The sequence below is a fragment of the Gallinula chloropus genome (assembly GCF_964237585.1).
Source record: "Gallinula chloropus genome assembly, chromosome: 1".
NCBI classification, from domain to species: domain Eukaryota; kingdom Metazoa; phylum Chordata; class Aves; order Gruiformes; family Rallidae; genus Gallinula; species Gallinula chloropus.
The window spans coordinates 85680048-85702168 of NC_140085.1; the positions used below are offsets into that span (position 1 = coordinate 85680048).

The window sequence follows — 22121 nt, forward strand, 5'->3', positions numbered from 1 at the left end:
GTGCAGCAAATGCATGGGTTGAGGTAATGGGAAATAATCATCCAGACAAAGAACTTGCTGCAGATCACCCTCAAACACCTGTGCAGTGTAATGCAGACTTACGCATCAAGGCATGAGAAATTCAAGCCACAGGCACAGAAAGGGCACAACGCCCTGCAAGGCATTACTGGCCTTTCTTTTTCTTTTCTTACAGCCTTTCTTTTGCATGCCCTGGCAAGGAAGGCTGATGTAACCAGTGAGTATATAAATGGGGAAGTAATAAGTGTATGCAAACGTGGGATTTATTTTTTTCTTCTCACTGTCTGACCGTGGTGAGGCTGTTAAAGCAACACTGAATATCTGCCAAAAATAGGGATGATTAAATGGCCAAGATACAGAAATAAAGCAGAAAACATATCTTATGACTAAAACCCCACTCTGTTTAAATTATCAAGACAAGACCAAGGAATAATTTGATCACATGCATAAATACCATATGGAGAAAAATGACGAGTACTTCATCTGTACTTTTAAATCTAATAGAGCAAGGCCAAGTAAGGACCAATGAAACTAAAGGTCAGTCAATCCCAACTAGAAATAAGACACGATCTGTGACAAGAGATGTGACCTACCATGGATTAGGCTAATAAGAAAAGGTCTACTAGTCAGCATGTCTTTGGGGAAAATAAATCTTGCTAAACACAAGTTTGACGGGCAAACACAGCCCATCAGAAATGAAATATCCAGGCTTTATATCCGATGTGAAACATCTCTTAGCTGGATCAAGATTACTTTCCTGAACATGGCATACATTTACATAGTTTATTACACAAAGGACTTCAAACCGCGTGATAATTTGGAAAGTGACTCCACTTGAACATTTTTTAGGTTCCTATTAATGTTTTATGGGGAAAGATGGTCTCTGGACAGACAAAGGCAGTGGTACAGGGACACTGAGTGCTAATTGTCAGTGCTGGTAGATGGTATTTGGTACTGTAGTCTCTATGCTGCTGTCACATGAAAGAACTGTCATGGCCACCTGGTCTAGACTTAATGCCATAATTGCCTTGTTTTTCACTTGTAACAAATACAATATGGAGAAATCCACTGGGTACGATTGCCCAGGGTGCTGTGTATACCAGCAGTGAAGAACCTATTGGCAGAAGTCCCGGCTTAGTAAATGATGTTTTAATGCTCCCGGATGGTCATCATGCTGCATAATAATGGTTATGGTGAAGTATCTCAAAGCCCCTAAGATAGGGGTCTTTTTATAATTTGAATCTAAATTTAATACTAAATAATACATAATTAATTGTCCAATTATTAAAGCTAATAATAGAGCCAATGGTTATCCTACAACCTGAGTGTTTTCAAGTAGCATAATTTGCATATAAAGTCTTGCATCATCAAAATGCGATTGAAATGACTTTTCCCGGAGGCGTTTAATGTTGTTTCTACCCAGCTGTGCAGAGAGCGAATCTGTGTATGTGTCTCTCTGCATCCATTTGCTATCACTTTATTCTAACAGCCCTTTTATCTCCTCAAAGTCCTAACAAGGTCTGAAACTGCATCCTGCACAGAATGCCGCCGATACTCATTTGAAGATCTGTGCCTTCCTCTAGGCCAGGAGAAAGTAATTCATTTTTACTATAAACTCTTTCTTACTTGGAACCTATAGGGTGAATTAATTCAATGCTTGGGTAAGTTGCCTCTCTCTGTTAGAATGAGAACCAAGTGGTACTACATACTTTGTGTAATTTCTTTTAACAAAACCATGGTGATTCATCAAGCCTGGGATCAATGGTTATTTATAATCTATTCAAGAACTACCATCCATTTAAAAAACCCAAGAAAAGTCCTGAAGTTTCTTATAACCACACTAATTTTATTGAACTCATGCTACTGTTTTGGACATTTAGAGTGGGCATCTGTTTCAAGCACAGTCATTGCTGTTATCAAAGGTCAACTAACGTCCCAGTGGATTCACTGTTACTGTATTTTGGCACATGTTCCACTCAGGTACTAATTTAAATCCTTTTTCTTAATTTCCTTTATCAATACAAATCTTGGCCAACAAAGAAATCTCATGCCAAGGCTTGGCTTTCTACATTTTCTAAATAACCTTCATGTAATTCCTCCTAGAGGTACAGGTAAAAGTCCTTTCCAAGCAAAGTATTGCTTCTTCTCCACTGGGGAGACCACTCTTTCAGTTCTACAAGGCAAAAGGGTCCTTTTTATGCCATAAAAGCCAATTTTCCCTCCTTCTTCCAAACTTCACCCAGTGTGTGGAGTAACACAAGTCCATAGTGCATTAAAGTTCACTTTGGGGATATAACTAATTGGCTGGTTATTAAAGCATCTGTGAAGATGGCTGACCACCAGAAAGTAAAGGAATAACAAACTCTGTTATGATTATCACGCCTCTGAAGTTAACTTCAACCCTACCTTGGGATAAATGGAAATCAGAGAAGTCTGATGTAATTTTAACATGAAACTGAATTTTTTGATAAATTCACTTGTTTCATCACCTCACTGTCTGAATGTCTTCAGGAGGCTCTCAAGGTTCCTTTTGTCATGAGCTCCATTTGTGAGTAGCATCAAGACAGGTCAGTCTTAGAAGAAACTTCACATCCTTTTGTGTAACAAAGACATGCTGTGTCTTAGTAAAAGATACTGATGTCTTGGTAATGCAAGGGATATTTATGATCGGAAGTTGCAACAGACAGAGGCATTATATGAGCATCTCATGGATCCTTCCCTAAAATTCCCAGTCCAATATATGCTGAAAAATGGACTTCTTTTTCCCAAGTGACAAAGGTACAAATGAGCTTCATAAATATTATAAAAAGCTTCTTTTCAAAGACAGCTTTTGTTGTAATGCAGCATTTAAGTGACTATGTTAAAAATTACTTTTATGAAAAATTCATCACATTTGGGTGTGGGCAGGAATACTACTTGTTTTTTTTGTCATCTGGTAGTGTGTACTACCCTGGTTCAGAAGCATTTCAGCCATTCTCTACCAAGTAATTAAAAACCACAACTCCTTGTTTCACAACATAGAGTTTGTGTATTTGCTGTATGCAGTTAATTCACCCTTCTTCTAGCAACCCTTTTTGGGCAATGGTTTTCTACATTTTCGATTTTCTACTGGTGATGTTGCAGGCCTGATTCTGCCCTTCCCCTCTCCTGGTACAGTCCAGTTAAATCTTCCTCATTTTAGTTCAAGAGACACCTAAACAATAGTCCTTTTATTGCCTGCTTAGTTGAAGAGTTCACAAGTGATGTTCTCAGGTGATGGTAAGTGGTTATCTCCAAACTGATGAATAAGTGATCACCTGCTGTTACCCGTGTGGGGAAATAGCTGTGTTTGCTGTATTGACCCACATGTACCTGTGTGTGGCTCAAGTTGTCTGCCTCTCAATTCGGTCTCCCCCAACACAGTGCTGAAACACGTTCTGTTCATTATCTCCAATGCTTTTGTAATGCAGACTAGGTGAGGTTTTGCTATTGCCTGATATCCAGTAACTTCTGTCTTCATTGTAAATCTTCCCAAATGACTAATCTTCACGCCAGCCTCGGCGGCCACAATAGTTAATACCTGTTCTGATACCATTTCATTTTCTGTACCACAAAGCACCCGTTTCCCATACACCATTTTAATTGTTCAGACGGGCCTATATAGCTCAACAGACACAAAATTGATTAGATAAGCCCTTATGCTCAAAGGTCTGGAGAGACATATGTCATCTAGGACATCATTCACTTCTTTGAAGCCTTACAGGATTGATTTCCAGCCAGGCAGATGTAGCTAAATGTAGAGTTTCTGTCATGGTTTTGGCTGGGATAGAGTTACTTTTCCTCTTAGTAGTGGGTATAGTGCTGCTGTGTTTTGGATTTAGGATGAGAATAATATTGATAACACACTGTTGTTTTGGTTATTGCAAGATAACATTTACACCAAGTCAAGGATTTTTCTGCTTTTCACACCACCCCACCAGCGAAAAGGTTGGAGGTGCTCATGAAGCTGAGAGGGGACACAGTCAGGACAGCTGACCCAAACTGGTCAAAGGGATATGCCATATCATACGATGTCATGCTCAGTATATAACTTGGGGGAAGCTTGCTGCGGGCTGGGACTGCAGCTTGGGAAGTAGTTGGGCATCACTGGTCTGCGGGTGGCAAACAATTGTGCTGTGTTTCATGTTTTGAATATTCTATTATCATTATTGTTATTATTATTGTCTTCCTTTTCTGCCCAATTGTCTTTATCTTAACCCAAAATTTTTACCTTTTTTCCCATCCAACTTGGAAGGGGTGAGTGAATGGCTGTGTGGTTGTTTTAGCTTCCTGCCAGGTTAATTTGACAGTTGGGGAAGGCAGCAATCCATTTTTAGCTCTTCATAATGCTTATCACCAGCACAGAAGAAGGAACCATTGGCTGGGAGGTGCACAGGTGTAATAAAAGAGTTTAGGTGTTGCTAGGTGAAGCCACTTCATATTTGCTTTTATGTTGTGAAATAGCATATGGCAGTTTTTCACTGAGTCTGAGGTAAATCGGATTTCTAGGCATGGAATAATTTACATGAGCGTGACTTTAACCAGCTAATCTTTAGTGCAGCACATTTTTCAGCCTGTACAGCACACTTTGCCTTGATGCCTAGAAGAGCTATCTGATTTTTCACTCATGAACCTGCTGAAGTGCACAGCCTCCAGTGTAACCACAACCTGAAAACAGTCTGGCTGTGCACCCAAGGATGGTCTGTTCCATGACCCCGCAACTGCACATTTTTTTCCTTCTCAAATCCATGGGAGCCTATTTGCCCCATTTAATTGCAATGCTTTTACTGTGAGACACAAAGAGAGGCCCATCAGGTGCTTGTTGGCAACCATTAAGAAGCCAAACGAATGGGCAGAAACACGGAGTCAGATATGTCTAAGGAAAAGACAGGGTCTTCCTCTTCTCATGCAGAAAAATAAATGAAGTAATAAATATTTGTTCTGAAGGACAGATTAGGATCCCTTACTGGTTTTCCTCATTTCTTGCAGAACCACCCATTGTTTGAAATGAGAGAGACACCAAAGAGGCTCCTGGAGATGTCCCAGAGGGTTATACATCTTTGTTCAGAGGAGAATTGAAAAAGGAACAGATGGACTTGCTCTTAGAAGTGACCATGGGAATAGCCACATGAGCAGAAACCAAGAAAATGAAAGAACTTGAGGGACCTAGGAAATCTTATCAAGGAAGATATTAAGCAAAAAGGGGCTTTAAAAGCCAATTGCTTGAGCTGTTGCAGAGAAACAAGGCAACGATGCCTGGGAATTTTGACAGAGAGGCAGCATCAGTACAGGAGTACTGAGCCCAAGTCCCACCTCTTGTCATACCTTCCCACTGCTACTCTATAGCTTATAGGAGAACCTGTATTTGGAGGAGGTCAGACCATGAATCAGAGCAACACACAGAATTATCCCTACTCAGTACCATCCACCAGCAAAAGAGAACAGGCATCACATTTGATCATCAGAGGTGATGGAGTCCTTTAAGGGGATTTTTTTTCTGTTGTACTATTTACAGTCATGCAGCTTAATCCTTAGTGCTCTCTGTAAAATTTTGCCTTTTCCAAATTTGACAGAAATTGCTTATACATTTTGTTTGCCCTGTACCTCTTTGTTAGCTGAGTAAAACACTGCAAAAAGAAGTCATTAATCTCATCTTGATCAATATTGTGCAGGACAAAACCATGACACAAGCAGAGAATACTATCTGCTCTTTGCAAGCATCTTGCAAAGGTGTGTGTGCACCTGGGTTATCATCTGCCCTGCAGCAGGGCAGGTTCTTCAAGCATGACAGCTATGGGCATGTGTGCTGCTCAGAGTAAGAGCATCACGGGCATCCCCCAAAATACCTGTCATTTTCTGTAGAGTACAGAGGTGACGGTTTTCCCATTTTCAGAGGACTCTGAACCCCACGGGCAGCTCTGTGCCTGGAGTGAGTGGCACAGCTCTCGCCGGGAAGCTGCCCTGCCTGCTCACCAGCTCTGCTTGCACCCACATCACTGCCCAGGCTGCAGAAGCCTTTGAGCTCGGGCTGGCCAGGCCCATCTCCAGTGGAGATTCCCGCTGCCGGCTTCAGAGGCATTGATGAAACAAAAGCAAGCAGGGTTTGGTTTATGGACTCGGGTGGATAAATTGAGGAAGCAGCTTCTTAGACAAAGTAGCTACAAGTAAGTAGAGAAGTAAGTTGTTGGTACTGATATTTCAGCTTGGGAAACACAGAAATAAATAGTAGATGGTAAATTCTTAATAGGAGAACTGCACCCAGTTTAACCTGCTCACAGTAATTCTGGGCTAGGCTTCCTGCCGTCCAGTTCAAACAAACTGATCACTGAGGTAAAAACATTATTTTTACATCCAGACCCACATAAGCCCCCTCCACAAATTATATAAACCAGTTCCTCCAGTTCTGACAGAAAAAAAATTAGCTATTACCAGACAACACAAAATAATACGTTAATAATAATAATAATATGTTAATAAATAATACGTGTTACTGGGATAATGCCATTGAAAGGTGAAAAAATTAAATGGCACATAACAGAATTGTGAAACACACTGTTTATCCTCCTCAGCCACTAACTCCACCGGTAAGGGCTGCTCTGGACAGGAGCTCAGGTTAATGGAGTCACCAGTTCACTGGGTTCGCCTTATCTGTCCCTCACGCTACCCAGTCAGTGACCGCAGATGCTATTGGCAGCGTGGAGGCTTCCTAACACTGACCTCACCCTCTGACTACTGGCAGAAGTACCACTGCAAATAGAGGTTTTCTTCTGTCTGGTTGTCAGAAAAACACTCTCTGGAGATGCTGGAGGATGAATGTTTGTGAGGTGAACTCATTACCCCTGGGGCTGAGGGAAGCTTCCTGAGGGTAATGAGCCACAATGCCTGATATGAAGTAGGTACGCACACATATTTGGCATTTACCTGCTATTCACATGTTTGAGTTTGAAATGAAGTGAAAAAATTCACAAATATCATATATGCTGGAGAGCCAACACCGCATAATGGTGGTCATTTCAAATATAGCCTGTTTCTTTGTAGCACCCGCTATTCCTACCCAGTTGTTTTACCCATACAGACTCATTCTTGATGCTGATTCTCTCCTTTAAGTCTGCATACCCAAAAGCCTAGGTCAGCAGGATGCTTTACATTTTGATATGGCCATCCTTCAGCACCAGATGAGCCACACAAGAGGACATTCTTTCCAATTGTGGAATCCTCAACAAACACCACATTATTTTACTTAGCTATGGTATGAATATCCTGCTTTACTTTCCAAGTTGACAAGGCATAAGGGAACAAATTAAAAATGTATTTATTCTGGATCATTTTTACTAACACAGTGAAAGCTAAACTTGTCTGACTTGCACGCTTGTGCCAGTGCACTCCTGGAAAGCAAAATAGCTTTGAAAGACAGAAACCTCAAAGAGAGCCAGAAATTGCAGAATTCCCCATAACCAGGGTCAAACCTTGCACTCATAAGCTCCGAGTAAAGTGGTTTCAGTAACCCAAAGCAGGTATCTAGAGCAATGCCTGTTTCCTGTGAATGCCAAGACAAAGCTTTTTACTTTGATCTGACTGATGTTTTTGAGTTGATTGAGACTAAATGGGAACCAAACTGCACTTCCCACCCAGTATCTGCAAAATTTGTGGCACAGGTAGCTGCATCTTGGTCAGACTATTCTGAATAGAGGCAGTTGCACCTGCAAACAGTGCCGTGATCCTCTTTATATTCATCCATGTTGTTCTGATGTCAGGTATGTTTGGGTCCAAGTTTTCTCTGATGACCCAAATGGGGCAAACAGAATTTGCTACATATTTGCCATATCTTCATGGCTTCATAGCTTTAAAAGCTAATTCTGTTATTTAACTCTGTTATTTAATTCTGTTATTTAAGAGCATGGTAGTAAAAACCAGACTGAATAGCACAATCAAACGTATGGTAAAGTATAGAATAGTCATAAAGGATCAGGGGACAAAATGTTGGAATACAATCCATACGCCGGTGGGCAGAACGCATTGAATGAATGGGTAAACGTGATTTAGTCGTTAGTATCATTTTATCAGTTCAGAAGTGCCACTGCCAAATCAAAGCAGCTATCTATTATTTGCCCAATAACAACACATTGTTCTCCTTTGCAGCTCAACCTGCTTTAGTTTCATCCTATATAAGCTTAAAACTCTGAAAAAAAAAACCCCGTAAAAAAAAAAAAGTGGCCTGTATGGAAAATTGCTGTGGGATTGCAAAAGACGTAGAGCTTGCCAAAGAAAATGAACTCTAAAAACTGTTTTCCTTGTTTATGCACTCTCTCTAGGCCCTCTTGTTTATGTAAGGGCTCAATATATGATCAAGTTACCTTGCGTCAGCCAGGCTGTGGTAATTGTCTGTGTGTGCACTTTTGGCCCATAGCGAATGCAAGAAAATTTAACTTACTTTAAGTCCTTTTCACTCCAGGCAAACCTAACACAACTTACCTTACGTTCCCTGTGGGGTGGCAGCATGCACCTAACTTGCACACAGTGATAAGCTACATCCCAGGAGCCTGACTCCAGGCCTGAGACCCAGGACTGTGAAAGGTACCCTAAGAATTCTGTATATTGTATAGTATATTGCACAGGCACACAAAGGAAGGACTTACCTGCCATGCCTCAACCTTCTTAATGTCTGCACAGGATCCATTAGTGAAGAGTCCTTTCCCAGGGGTACAGGTATATATATCCTGCAAGGCGTGGGCAATAGAGTATACTGCCAGGTACACATTATACGATATCCGCAAGTGTGTGTAGTCCATGTATGGTGTTTCCACACTGGTGATGTTCTCATCCCCTGTGCACGGAGGTCGGAAGGCAGCTGTTCCATTTCCAGCTCCCAGTCCTTCTTCATGGCCCTTGTAGAAGGAAGTTGAAGCTGGAGAAGTTTTGGACCCATCCGGGAGATAGCAGTTAAACGTCTCTTCCCAAAATTCCTTGGCAAAGCCATTATTGGTGGACTTCTTGGGATGCACCTTCTGCAGGAACTCACGAAAGCCTGGGATCTGTCCTGCCTTCAGCGCAAACCCAATGGTGCTGCCGATGACACGGAAGAACTCCGGCATGGCTATCAGTGAAGAGCTGGCCCAGGCCTCGCTCGCCAGCCAGATCTTGCCAGTGATGTTTCGCCTGACAATCTCTTTGATGAGGGGTTCCAGGTCTGGGCCACTGGAGAAAACAACGATTACCCTTGCTGTGGAGTTCTGGATGACCTCCACCACCTGCTGGATCTCCTCTTCATCCGAGTACTGGGAGATGAGCTCACTAAAATCAATACAGATGTCTCTCTCCTCCGCCTCCTCCCGAAACTTTTCAATCCCTGGCCGGCCGTAGTCATCATCAGCTGCAATTGTTCCCACCCAGTTCCAGCGGAAGTACTCGATGATGTCTGCCATCGCTGTGGCCTGATGCTCATCGTTGGGTATTGTGCGGAGGAAAGACTTGAATTGGTTCTTATTGCTCAAGAGGCGACTGGATGAGGCATAGCTGACCTGTGAGAGCACAGTGAACAAGCAAAATACACCATGAATCGAACTTTCTGGGAATAAATTACCTACATTTACCTGGCATCACTGTCAACATGAGCAACCTTGGATGGGATGAAGGGAGATCTAAGCAGCACACTAGCAGCCACGTACTCTTAGCTTTTGGTTGCAACAATCCATTCTGAGTGTCTGCATGTTCTTGTAGCTGTGACTCTCTTGCACATATATAGAACCAGCTGCTCAGACCTGAGAGACTGGAGAAAGCTCATGTCCACCTGTAAAGTCAAGGATCTGAGGGAGTGAGACACTGGCACTAGCTGGAAGGGAAGGCAAGGAGAGCCACAGGTGGCATGCATGCATCTCACTGCATATCCTGCCAAATCCGGAAACAAGAAGAATGCATATTTTAGATAAACGAGGGCAATGAACATAACTCAGACAAAATGCGGGCTTCTGCTCTCCTGAACTAGATATGAGACAGCAGGCTGATACTGCCACCCTGGACCTATTTGAAGACCAACCTATCTATCTCTCCTCACCCCTGCACCATCAGGCACCATATGCATGCTATATACAATCCTCGCCAGTTGAAGTAACAAGAATGTGCTGTACATCAGTCACCATGACCCTGCAGAGTGTTAAAGTAATGCTGGTCAATAATGCCTTACCAGTATTTTCTGACTGCTGGTAAGACTCAGCAAAGAAACTGGTCGGCGCTCCACACTCCATGGGCCACCAGGTCTTACAGTTAAAATGGGATTTTATTTCCTTTCCTAAAGCTATCAAGATTTTTGTTTCCTAAGCAGAACAAGTGTCGTATGCTTTTAAAATATAATTTGGATTTTCTGCAAGCAGAAAGAAAATCATAAACCCCAGAAGAGAATAGTTTAAAGATCTGGAGAACTTTTAAACTCACTTATCTTTGCATTCTGAGATTGATATCTGAATTCTTTAGCACCAACTCTCACTTAGAAAAAGTCTTCTATAAACAGTTCACTTTGGACAAAGTGGAAATTTACAGAAAACCTCATCTCTTCCTTCAACTCTGGCATTTAATGTTTCTGTAAGAAGAAATAAAAGGAGGTCTCCTATTGCAGTTTCAAGGCCCACAGGAGAGAATAGTCCTTTCACAGCACTATACTTTCCCCTAGATAGGCTCCTGCCCAGTGCTACTCTCATCTCCTAAAAGCTAGTGCCAGGGGGTGCAGGCAAGGTACCCCACCCCTGCATGTTTTGTGAGAGTACACTGATGTGAGATACTGAGAAACAGACCTGAAGTCATAACATTTTCAGTTTCTATGTCAACGGAATGAGTAATGAGCCCTATGTTAATTGAAGAATATACCTCCAACTTGTACTGAAATACAGAGTCTATTAAGCACGGATTTGCTAATGGCCTTGCTATAAATGGCAGTGATAATGTGTATTCTAATGCTGCCCAACAACTCCCAGTTTAAAAGCCTGCTTTCAGTTGTCATACTTCAGCCACGTGGCTGAGATTTTGTTCCAGGACTGAACTTCCTGACATGTACCCATTTCAGCAGCCTCTAGATAAGACTACTGCCTTCTAGCACAAACGCAATTCCCTGTTCAAAGGGAAAGTCTGAGAACTGCAAACACCTCTTATCTTCAGTCCAACCCACCAACCCTTCTCAGTTGCCCTTGTTCACCTGGTAATGCAATCTGTAAATTAACGCTATACCTTGAAATGCCATCATAGTGTTTATTGCACACCACCTTCCAACGCTGCTCTGGGCAATACCTAGATAGCATGTATCAGTTGTAGCTTAAACCATTCTTGCCCTGCTCAGAGGCCATTACCATTACTCAGAGACCAGCCCATTTTCTTCAGACTCCTGCTAGCAAGTCAGTCTGATAACATTAAAGACACAAGATGTATTACAGAGCACGAGGCAGACAAGATTCCTTCCTTCATTTGTGGCACAGGTGTGAATTGAGCCCTCTCTGAAATGAATATATATCCTCTCAGGACAGACTGAGAGTGCAACGTGACACAATCTTGTCACAAGGACTCCTGTCAGCTCTGTCACCTGAATTCATCTTAAAAGAGGAATTGAAAACTTTTTGCTATACAAAGCAACACATAAAGGGATAAGGCCCAAGCACTTTTTCCAAAGTTGTTTTTAGTCTTCAGTAGTCAGCAGACAGCAAGAAGGATGCTGCAATACAGGAGCTAGCACAACTACACCACTACACAGATGACTTTAGACAAGGAGGGGGGACGGACACATCCAAATGCTCACAAACCCTGTTTTGGAGGCCTTAGGGCCAAAGAAAGGGAGGTCAGACCAGAAGAAACCTTCACAATACCTGATAAGCGGAAGCAAGAACTTTACACATCACCTACTTGAATGATCAAGAGATGCTGAGAGACCTAACAATATTTGGCAATGACTAAGCTCTGCCTTAAGTGGGCTCCATGGGAGTTGGGCATGACTAGACAGCGACCATGGTGAGGCAACATCAGAGCTAACCAGTCAAGGCTTGCCAACTGCCAACGAATGGCCTAAATTATCAATATTCACAGACCAAACCGCTCTAGAAGACTCTAGTTCTCCTAGACTAAGTTGCTGTTGGCTGAATGATGTTATTGGCTGCTTGGTAACCTTTGTGTTTGGGGATTGAAAATTGCTAGCAAGACATATTTCTACCATCAGAAAGTCCATACATTTTGTATTGTTTCCCTCCTTGAGGTTCTATTGGAAATGGCAGATTAAGCAAGCCATGGAGGCTAAATTCCTCTTGAGGCCTTGTGGTGTGCAGCTAGGACACATTGGTAGAGTGAGATGTAGAAGCTGGCATGGCCACTGCACATACAATAAATATGTGGCAAGTATGAATCTGAAGACTTGTATCTCTGACTAAAAACACCCGTGGCTTTATTTGACATACTAAGTTTGGAAGGAAGTAGACTGCTTCCTTTCATGTAAACTGTTGTCCCACTTCAAAAGCCAGTGCTTCCCATTGTCGTGTTGCCCCTTAGCCCTGCAAGGATGTACATGTACGCCTAGGGCTGTTGAGTTTTTAAACTGTCCTTTGTTTAAAGTAGAGATGGAGCATGTAAGGCAGCAGTGCAGTTCCCAGCCCTGGTGCTTTAGTGTACTTAAAAGATCCCCTTTAAACAGCAATACCTCCAGCTGTACATAGACAAGAGAATTTGAAGCATACCTGAGGTATGTAAAAGAGTCCCAGCAGATTGGCCACGGCGGTGGAGATGCCAGAGCCGGTTGCCCCCACGACTGCAATGGTGGAAGGGATATGTTCTGAGCAGTTGCAGAATTCGTCCAGGTTCAAGGAGTCTATCTTGTTCTGGGCCACAAAACTCAGTGTGGCCTCGAGGGCTTTAGAGACAGTATTGCAAGTGTCAAATATCCTGTACCCTAGGGTCATGTTGGGAAGGAGTGTTGGACTACTGTTTATTTCTTCTATGGCAAAGATCATAGCCTGGAGCCAGCGGAAGCCTCGGAAATTATACCTGGGGGAGCAAAAATAAAAATAAGCTGGAGTGAGAAGGAGGGAAACAGCGTAGAGGAAACCAGGGTTGAGATGGAGTGAAGGATTCCAGATATAAGAGGCAAAAGCAATTTATACAATTTCTCACATCCTACTAAATTTGGAACGTTTTTGTTTTTGTGTTCAGTGGTTACAGAAGAGTCATGTATATTCTACAAGGTTTTGTTCTGGTATTCAGCTCTTAGTTTGGGAGCTCACTTCAGAGGTTCTGAGGACAGGATGAAGTCCTCTCATGTCTGTAGAAGTTGAAACAGAGCATGCCTGGGCTGTTGGCTGTGGCCTGTCCCTTCTGCTCAATACCGTAAACCTGGATCTCTGATTCCCAAGCAGATGCTCCGACACAAAGCTACACCTAGTAGGTATCCTTCCAGGTTTCTCTGACATGTTTCTGAATGCAGATGGCAGTGTCTGCTAAGCCTGTGCTGAGCACGATGCCGTCAGGGACTTGGGCTCAGGGCTACATGGTGTGGCTTAAGGCAGCCAGAGTGAGCTCAGGCACAGTGTGGGCATGCCCATGGGTGCACAGGAGCCTGGGAGCTCTGCTTAGGGAAATCTGGCCTCATATTGCACACTGTGAGAGGGGGCACAGTCAGCCTGTTTGTACCAGAGAACAGACACATGCTATAAATGTAAACCCTAACTTGTTAATTAGATACTTGAGTATTTTCATTAAACGAGTAACTTTTTCTCTTTATTACAGTGCTGTCATACATGTGCTTTAGATATAAAGCTTAAAAGTTGCCAACAGTGCTGGCCTGTGAAATCAAAACAATATTTTTCTAGAGGTTATTCTGTTCTCCAAAATAGAGCTGCTGAGTTTTCCGACTCTCAGCTGTGCGTGGAGCTAACCCGGGGTTGGGGAGTGGTGGCAAATATGTGTGGCAGGACCTGGGAGATCATGTTTAGCACATCGTGTGGGCTGGCAGTGAAAGAAGTTGATGCAGGGTGAAAGAATACTTATCCAAAAAATTGCAAAGCTTTTTTTTTTGTGGAAAGCAGCATACAAAAAGTCGTTTTGTGTTTACGTACTGTGTTTTCTCCTGCAAAGCTGCAAAAGCAGCTGCCGGTGTGCCTGAGAAGCTGCCATTTTTTTGGGGTAATTCAGCTGAAATGGCAGAATCTTTCATGAACTGAAACCTGTCCTTCCTTGTGATGCACTATATAGGTCAGGATTGCAGTTATGATAGCAGTTAGTTTGCAGTTTTGTGTTGAGTTGTGGCTGGAAATGGGAAAGTGTCAAAGCTGTTATGCTTGAGAACCACTGGAAAAAGTGATGAGCCTGGGGAAATAGCCTGCCCAAGAACAGATGAAATGGTAAATTTTAGGTTTCACGAGTGCCACTGTGAAACATTTTTAGAGATGTTTCCATTGCAAAGGTGAAAATTTCTAAATATAAGCATCATGAAATCATGAGCTTCCTATACCTGAGATACATGGTCTGAAGATTTTTTAATTGCTGGATTAGAATTGCTGCCAAAGTTGATGTTAGCTATGTCTGACTTCTTTAAAGCTGAATGAATATGGTCACATTACTTCCACTCTACGAGTTCTATCTGATTTATCTGGGATCAGAAGTCCTGAAGATATGACATCTAAGGTTTATCTTTAAATCTCAAAAACTTAATCAACTTCATTTCACCTGCTCCAGACATCTTTGGCCAACTTCTAAATGCTGTTGTATTGTGAGATTGTACCTCAAAGACCAAACAGCATGGTTTCATCACGAATCTCTTCAACTCAAAAAGTTTGAGGCCAAGAAAATCCTTAGGTATGCTTTAGGACCACAGGGACAGCTATCTATTTTAAGAACATCTGAAGAAAATAGATCACCTTTAGAACATGTGAATATGCGTTACTTTTGGAAGCAATTTAGTAATACAGATTAATTTTTTCTCTATCTCCAAACTGTTATGGAGTGAGATGCAATGCAAGAGCTCTGGTATAAAAGGATCACAAGTACCAAAGTGAACGGGGTAGGGAGTGTTGTGAACAGCAAACATACTGGTCACATCACACTACCTCTTGTGGTCAGTAATGCTCACTGGGGTGCATGGCAGCAAAGAGGGGTTTGGGACATTCTTTTAAAAAAGCTAAATCTATTTACAGATATTTCAAATGAAAATAGGATTTTAAACAAGAAATTATTTTCAGAAATCTGAAAGCATTTTCTATATTTAAAGTGAAGACTGCTGAGAAGCTGGGAAGTTCAAAGGTGGAAAATAAGCAGCCTCCAAAAGTTATTTTCTACCACTGTGAAAAGTTTCACACAATCGAATATGTGTAAAAGCAAATTTAAGCAGCTCACATTGAATTATGCAGGTGGAGTATGACAGAATTATTTTGCCTGCTTGACACCTTAATTTTTTTAAATGCAGCAAGGTGGTATCTTCAAAAACTGAGAACTGGACTGTCGTCTTGACTAGAGAAAATGTTTGCCATCTAATTCAGTAGATGCAGACTAAGGCCTATGTTGCACAATTATTTTCACTTTCCCATCTGACACATATTCCTGATTAATTTTTATTTGTAGCATAAGGCTTGTACTTCAGGTACATGAATTTATATTTGGTTTATTTTTGAGGGGAAAGGAGGGCAGAGGTGTTTTCTGGGAGCTAGGCTCCAAAATATCTTTGAAATGCTTTTGATAATTTATCTCAAACTAGCCTGGGCAGGAGATCTGTGGTTCTCTTTAGTCGCAGCTCTCCAGATTGCACCATCAGCAGATCAGGAGAAGAGGATCAGATGGGATGGAGACAAACACACCTTGCTCTGCCTTCTCTAATATGTGATAGAGCTTCAGACAAGGTCTCATTTTGTTAACTGATACAGTGTTGTATCAGTCTGTACCAGAGCTAACATGGTTATGGTCAGATGAAGGCAGTGCCACTAAATTAGTCTAAATAAAGCAAGAGTTAGTTATTCCTTCAATCCCCTGAACAGAAATTTTGTGGATAAATTCTCTTCCACTGTACTGTAAGACTCCAGCAAGGAGCTGCTGATAGGCTACTTTTGGCTTGTTTGTTCATAAGCGATAGGTAAGAGCAGCCTTTGAACCTGGCAGAAGGTTACACCAATCCTGCTGACCTCCTGTGCAGTGCTGCTGCTGTGCCTAACATGATTAGTCTATGGAATGTTTTGTCAACCATGCAGAAATTTCACTGGTAATTTCCATAAAGAAACTGCAATGGATTTGCCAACAGAATAAAATCTTTCATTAGATTTCAAGAAGCTTTAAACAGCCACTGATATTTTCTTGGTGGAAAATAAGCAGTCTCTAAAACTTACTTTCTGCAATATTGCTTTACAGGTATTTTGGCACAGTCTTGTATTTTAACATTTCTGAGATGTGGTGCTATGAAAAGTGGCCATTAAGCTCTAAATGAGAGTTTAATGTAAATAATTCAGTGCCTAAAGGTGTAGATAGGAATTCTGATTGACACTCGGTTCTTTAAATATTTCCCCTTCTCATGCCTGTTCTCCTACCCATCAGAGCATGCAACACACTGGAACAGAAGCAGGGAAATAGCAATGAGAAACAATTCCTCCACAAATCCTCATCTTAATCTTCACATCTCCAGGGGGGCTGATTATCTTCGCAGTGGCCCAGTTTGCTCGACAGTCAATTCACAACATATCTCACCAACACCCACAGGTTTCTTTCTAGTTGGTATAAATGTGTTTATCCAGGGGTGCTCAGGAATGTCTCACATGTCTCAGTTGACATTACAAAGTAAGGGCATATAACTTATGGGACATAAGCTCACTGCATGACTTGAGGTCACTGTAGCTCCTTACCCTGTTTGTCTGTTTCTTTGACTGGTTTGGACGGCTCGTACTGTCTGGATCCAGCAGGGAAGTTAGTCCTGATCCCTGTTAGTGTCCATAGAGAAGCAATTCACAGCCTCATGTGAATTCATGACCGTCTTTTACAAAAACTAAACTAAAAGCAATAGAATATGGAAGAAAAGAAGAATCCCATGCCCAACAGGTACTTTTATTCAGGAACGGTGGCAAAGTCTACATATGCCTCTTGGCTCATGCCAGTACTCCTCTTTCTCTAGTGGTTGTATGCACATACTAATTTCTCTGTCCTCTAGATTTCCAGTACATTAATTACATGTTATTGCTGCTACTACCACTGCTGTTACTAAGCTATGCAAAGGGGAGACCTTCAGTCATTTGTTGGATTCCTGCTGTCGGTAGGTATAATGAGCTACTTACCACTCTTACAAGCTAGGACTATGGGTAAGGGGCATTGTGCAAACCCAAGGGAAAAAACCCACCAAAAAACCTTTAAAAAATAAAATTCAGAAGGTGGGTGGAAGAGGAAAAGGAAATAATTTGGTTTTAGGTATTTTGAAATATCATGTTATGCATCCAGTTCTGCATTAGGATTAGCAAAAACATCTGCAAGGGTAGAATTGAAATTGTCTGTTCTCTCAGATGAACAGACAGACTCAATAAGGTAAAGTGTCTCGGAGCCATGCTCTGTGAAGTCTTGCACTATGACATGGGGATGATGTGTCACCATGGTTTTACAGCCTGAAAGCTATGTGTCACAATGTGGGACCTTGGATAGATTGCTGGTCAGAATACAGGGATATTTAATACACATTAACAATTATGAATTAGTGATACCATATTGGCAACACTGTATCCAAACTTAATAAATATATGTGCTCACTGCAAACAGCTCATTAAAGTAAGAGGAACTCATGGGTACCACCCATCTGTGCAATAACACTAACAGTAACACTAACAATACTACTACCACCACTACCTTTGATCTACCTGAAATCAGGAAAGGATGGAGAAATCGGGTTAAGAATAGTCCTCTCTGGGTGCTGACAGGGAATGGGGGTCAGGGATTGCTTGTGCTGTGCTCAGCCTCTGCCTCCACTGCAGACATCAGATATACATCAGCAAATCTTAAAAGTAAAGTTGCTGCAGCAGCATCTGAGGCAAAGACAGAAGGGGTATTTATATCAGATGCGGGATACTTGATTGCTTAAACAATAAGCCATGTAAGTATTTCTGAAACACAGGACAAAAAATTGCTCTCACTTTCTCTACTCCTGACTTTTGGTGCAGCAAAATCATGAGTAAGCTTTCACTTTGGACTCTACAACTCGGTGCTTAAAGTGTGAAGATGCATTTTCAGTAGAATCAGCACAAAAGTAATGGAGAACAGGTCATTACTGGTCCCGTTTTCTTTCACTGCTGAGTTCATTATAATTCTCCAAATAATCATGTGCAAGTCATGCACAGTGGGTTCAGACTAGTACATACGCTGAGCTGGGGAGAAAGGTGCTGTGCCACAAGAGTATGAAGAATGAAAACTGAAATAAGTGGAGTTAAATCTGCCCTACCCATTTTGAGAAGCCCTCTTTGGGAGCAAAGACAAGGCACTGAACACAGCTGAATTCATGGAAAGATGCCAGACTGCACAGATCAGGTCCTCAAAAGAAAGGAAAGCCACATTATCTTGAATTGTTTGATACTGAATTCCAGAAGAGACAAGGGCAACCACTCACAGGGTTCCAGTGGGACCCTTGGGTCTCCTCTGGGTTTCAAAGAAAGGAGTTTGTCATATGGTCTGATGGCTTGTTGCTGTTGCCACCTAGTAGAGGAGTATAAGGAAAGAGAGAGGATGCCTACATAGTCCTACAATGACCTGGGTCTAATTGTCTTATGTGATATGAGACACATATTCCTATGTAATAAAGAGATCAAAAGCTGTGCAAAGTCTGTAAAACTCAACTTTGAAAAGATACAGCAGTGCTGGAGAAGGCTCAGAGAAAGCCATCAAGGGCAGTGAAAGGTATGGAATATTTTCAGCACCTTGTGTTTGACCAGGTAAAGCTAATAGTTATAGTCCTCTACTGGATTTCTCAAGCGATGAAAGTTTTAGATGCTACACAATTTAGGACATTTTACTTTGGACAGGAACCAGGGCCTTTTTTGTTTGTTTGTTTTTCTCTTCCCCCCAGAAAATGAGACCTCACTGCAGACTAGCCACCGGCCCAGAACTGATTTGGAGAATGCATTGGACTCTTAGTCAGCGTGCACAGCCCTTCCTGCTCCAAGCTACTACCTAATCATGGACTCCAAAACAAAAAAATGACCACTATTATTGTGTTGAGAGACCTCTGTACAAGTCCAGCCATAGGAATTTTCTCACTTAAATCTTGTTTAAAATAGAAAGGTTCTTTCAGGAAAAATATTTATTCCCAATTTAACATGTACCAATACCAAGGAACACATCATAGCACATAAACTGTCCCATGGATTAATTAGCTTTGTCATTAAAATGTGATGACCAGTCTCAAAAAGCCTTCCCACCCCAATCTCTTTTGAATTACAACTTTCACGGAAATGGACAATTTCTGGTAATGACATATGCAGAGAAGGAACTTCCAGTTATCTCTGGTCCAACCATTCCCTTGTTCCTATTGTAGTTGCTGCTACTATTTCTGCAGCTAAATCTATGCCTTTCATTAAGTATTCTCTCTCCATCCACATTATGCTATGGACTCACAATTTACCCATTTCCTTGGAGTGCAGCAAAATGACACAAATGCTTCATATTAATTCTCTTTGGCACCTGCAGCTTCTTGGTGCCTCTAGGTAAGGGGAACATAGATTTTACCCAGGCAAATTTCAGGTGGACAGTGCCTGTTAGAAGACTGAATGCCACCCAGAAGGACCTCCTATTGTGTCCTTAAAACAGCTGGTCTGTCTCTTCAGGATTTGTTTTTTTTTGCAACCACGCACTTGTAGCACTCATGGGGGAACCTTACCCTGTCATCTGTTTCAATAATGTGCCCATGTCAAGGGAGTCCCTGAGGCTGACCTAGCACTGACAGAAATGAATGCTGTGTTCAGTTTGCAGATATCTGCACTGTTTTTCCTGCCACATGGAGCAGGTGAAGAAGACAATGGAGATGAAAACATCCATCGCTTTTCAGCATTCCACTTTCAAAGTGCCACATCTGGGAGAGCTGAAGCTGAGGCAAGCTGAAAGAGCTTCTTGATCCATGAAGTAGCCCTTCCACATATATTTAGTTCATGAGTTTAGTGTTCATGCACAGAAGGAGCCAAAAGAACTGCTGATTAATTACACCTCCTTCTGCGTTCTCCCTATGAGAGCATCTGGGGATGATCTCATAACCTAGATGGATGTGTCCTGCTCAGTGTCTCAGCAGGAAACCGCACCTGCAATCTGTAAGCACAGCAGGAATGCTGTCAGCAATTCTTCATTGCTACCTGCAACAAAACTGTACTACGTTCCCAGTCCAGGATGAGCGGTCCAAGTAATTCCAGATATACAGTTCTTCACGTATGATTACGAAAGAGGTCACATAACATTGAAGTGTTTTCCCATGCACTGTCATGACAAAATTCCACATCAATTTCTTATATTTTGTATATATGACATTTCAGTTGCAATCGGTTTCTGTGACACCTGTGTAGGGTTGCAAAGTTTAAAATTCCTCACGTTGTTTCATCATAAAAATGCTTCTATAATAAAAGAATTTGTTTTCACTTGCATTTCTCTCTCCAAGGTTAATTACCAAAGACTTAAGACAAAACCTATATACACCGTTTCCACAGAAAAAAAGGACTTTGGGTGAGGAAAGTCTGGGTAAAGAGTTCAAGTCTGGAACTTTGTAAAGGTCCTAAAGAGACATCTATGTGTTTAGTAGGATTTTTCAAAAGCAGTGACCCACCTCACTTTTACCTATTCACTTGTTTAGGCAACTGAACATCTTGTAAAGTCTTAGAAGATAAGATGCAGAACCGGAAAATAAAAAAGGATTTCTGAGCTATTTTGCCATGTACGATTGTAATTGAATTAAGGGGACTATGGATTATTTTCCATCCTTCTGCTAGGAAAGCTGAATTTCAGATACTATTCAAATGCCCACTGGTAGATCAGCATATTTGTGTTTCAGCAGCTTCGGGTAATACAAGGATTGCCCTCTTTCACTGTCCAAATATGAATTAGGTTACTGTTTAACGCGTATGCTCTTCCTGTCTTTACACACTTGTCTTTTCTGTTGTTTATACCATACCTTCCCATTGACTCTACAAGCATTAGATCACAGTCTGTATTTACACAGTGTATAGCATGTCACCTGGAGTTAAGAAAGGTCAAATCTTCTCCATCAAAACTTTTTTGGGTTTTTTTTGTGGCTTACCTTATGCACTCCACTGATTCTGGTCTTGATTTTAGATCCTGGTCTTTAGCAGCCACTCCAAAATGAATGGGGAACAATCCTCCAAGAATAATGTCTCCCTTTTTCTGTGCCCGTTGGTTTGGCCCATAGGCAGCTGTGCTCCAGGTAAATAGCAAAAGAATCAAGCAGCAGCTATACAAAGTCATTGTTCCTCTTTTCACCAGGGGGTTATGTGATGCAGAACTGGAAAAAGTGATGTAAGAAAGTAGATGTTGTAACATCTAAGGTTTTCCTTTCCTTAATACAGCACAGAGAGGATTTGGGCCGCACGTCCACAGGGATATAAGCAACAGGGTAGAAGCCATGGTGCTGATCTTTCTCCCTCTATCTTCTCCATTGCAAAACAATTCATCACTCCTTCTTCATAACCAAGGCATTATGGAGAGCCCATCTCTGAGAACTGCAAAGGAAAGACATGAAAAGTGATCCCAGCTATGCACCAGGACCCCATACTGCCACAGTAGTTCTGCGTTGTCCCACCAACTTCTTAGTATGCCTTTATGGACACCCCCACTCAACAACCTGCACAGGACACATACCAAATTTGACAAACATTCCAATGATGCCAGCCACACCTCTTCAAATAAGTGTCATGGATTGTCCTGGATGCCTAATTCCCTAACACATGTGAGATGGGTGTCATTCCACTGTCTTCCTGTGGTTCTGCATGACTCACATGGTCACAGGAGACCCTGTAAAACTTGTGATCAGACCTCCATGAAGACAGCACACCATGAAAAACTCAGATGACCAAGTGGGAATAAGGAAGCATTGAATGCACTAGGAATCAAATTTTTCT

General features: G+C 41.9%; 1 protein-coding gene across 1 annotated transcript in view; it reads right to left on the reverse strand.

Moving 5' to 3' along the window:
- CASR (calcium sensing receptor) overlaps nt 1-21468 on the reverse strand; it is a gene marked incomplete at both ends in the record, with an annotated part of 45849 nt that extends 24381 nt beyond the window's left edge. The window contains 3 exons of the mRNA XM_084279598.1: nt 8673-9554; nt 12738-13044; nt 21284-21468. Coding sequence (XP_084135724.1) covers nt 8673-9554; nt 12738-13044; nt 21284-21468 — 1374 coding nt within the window. The remainder of the gene's footprint in view (nt 1-8672; nt 9555-12737; nt 13045-21283) is intronic.
- Between the last annotated feature and the right edge of the window lie 653 nt (nt 21469-22121).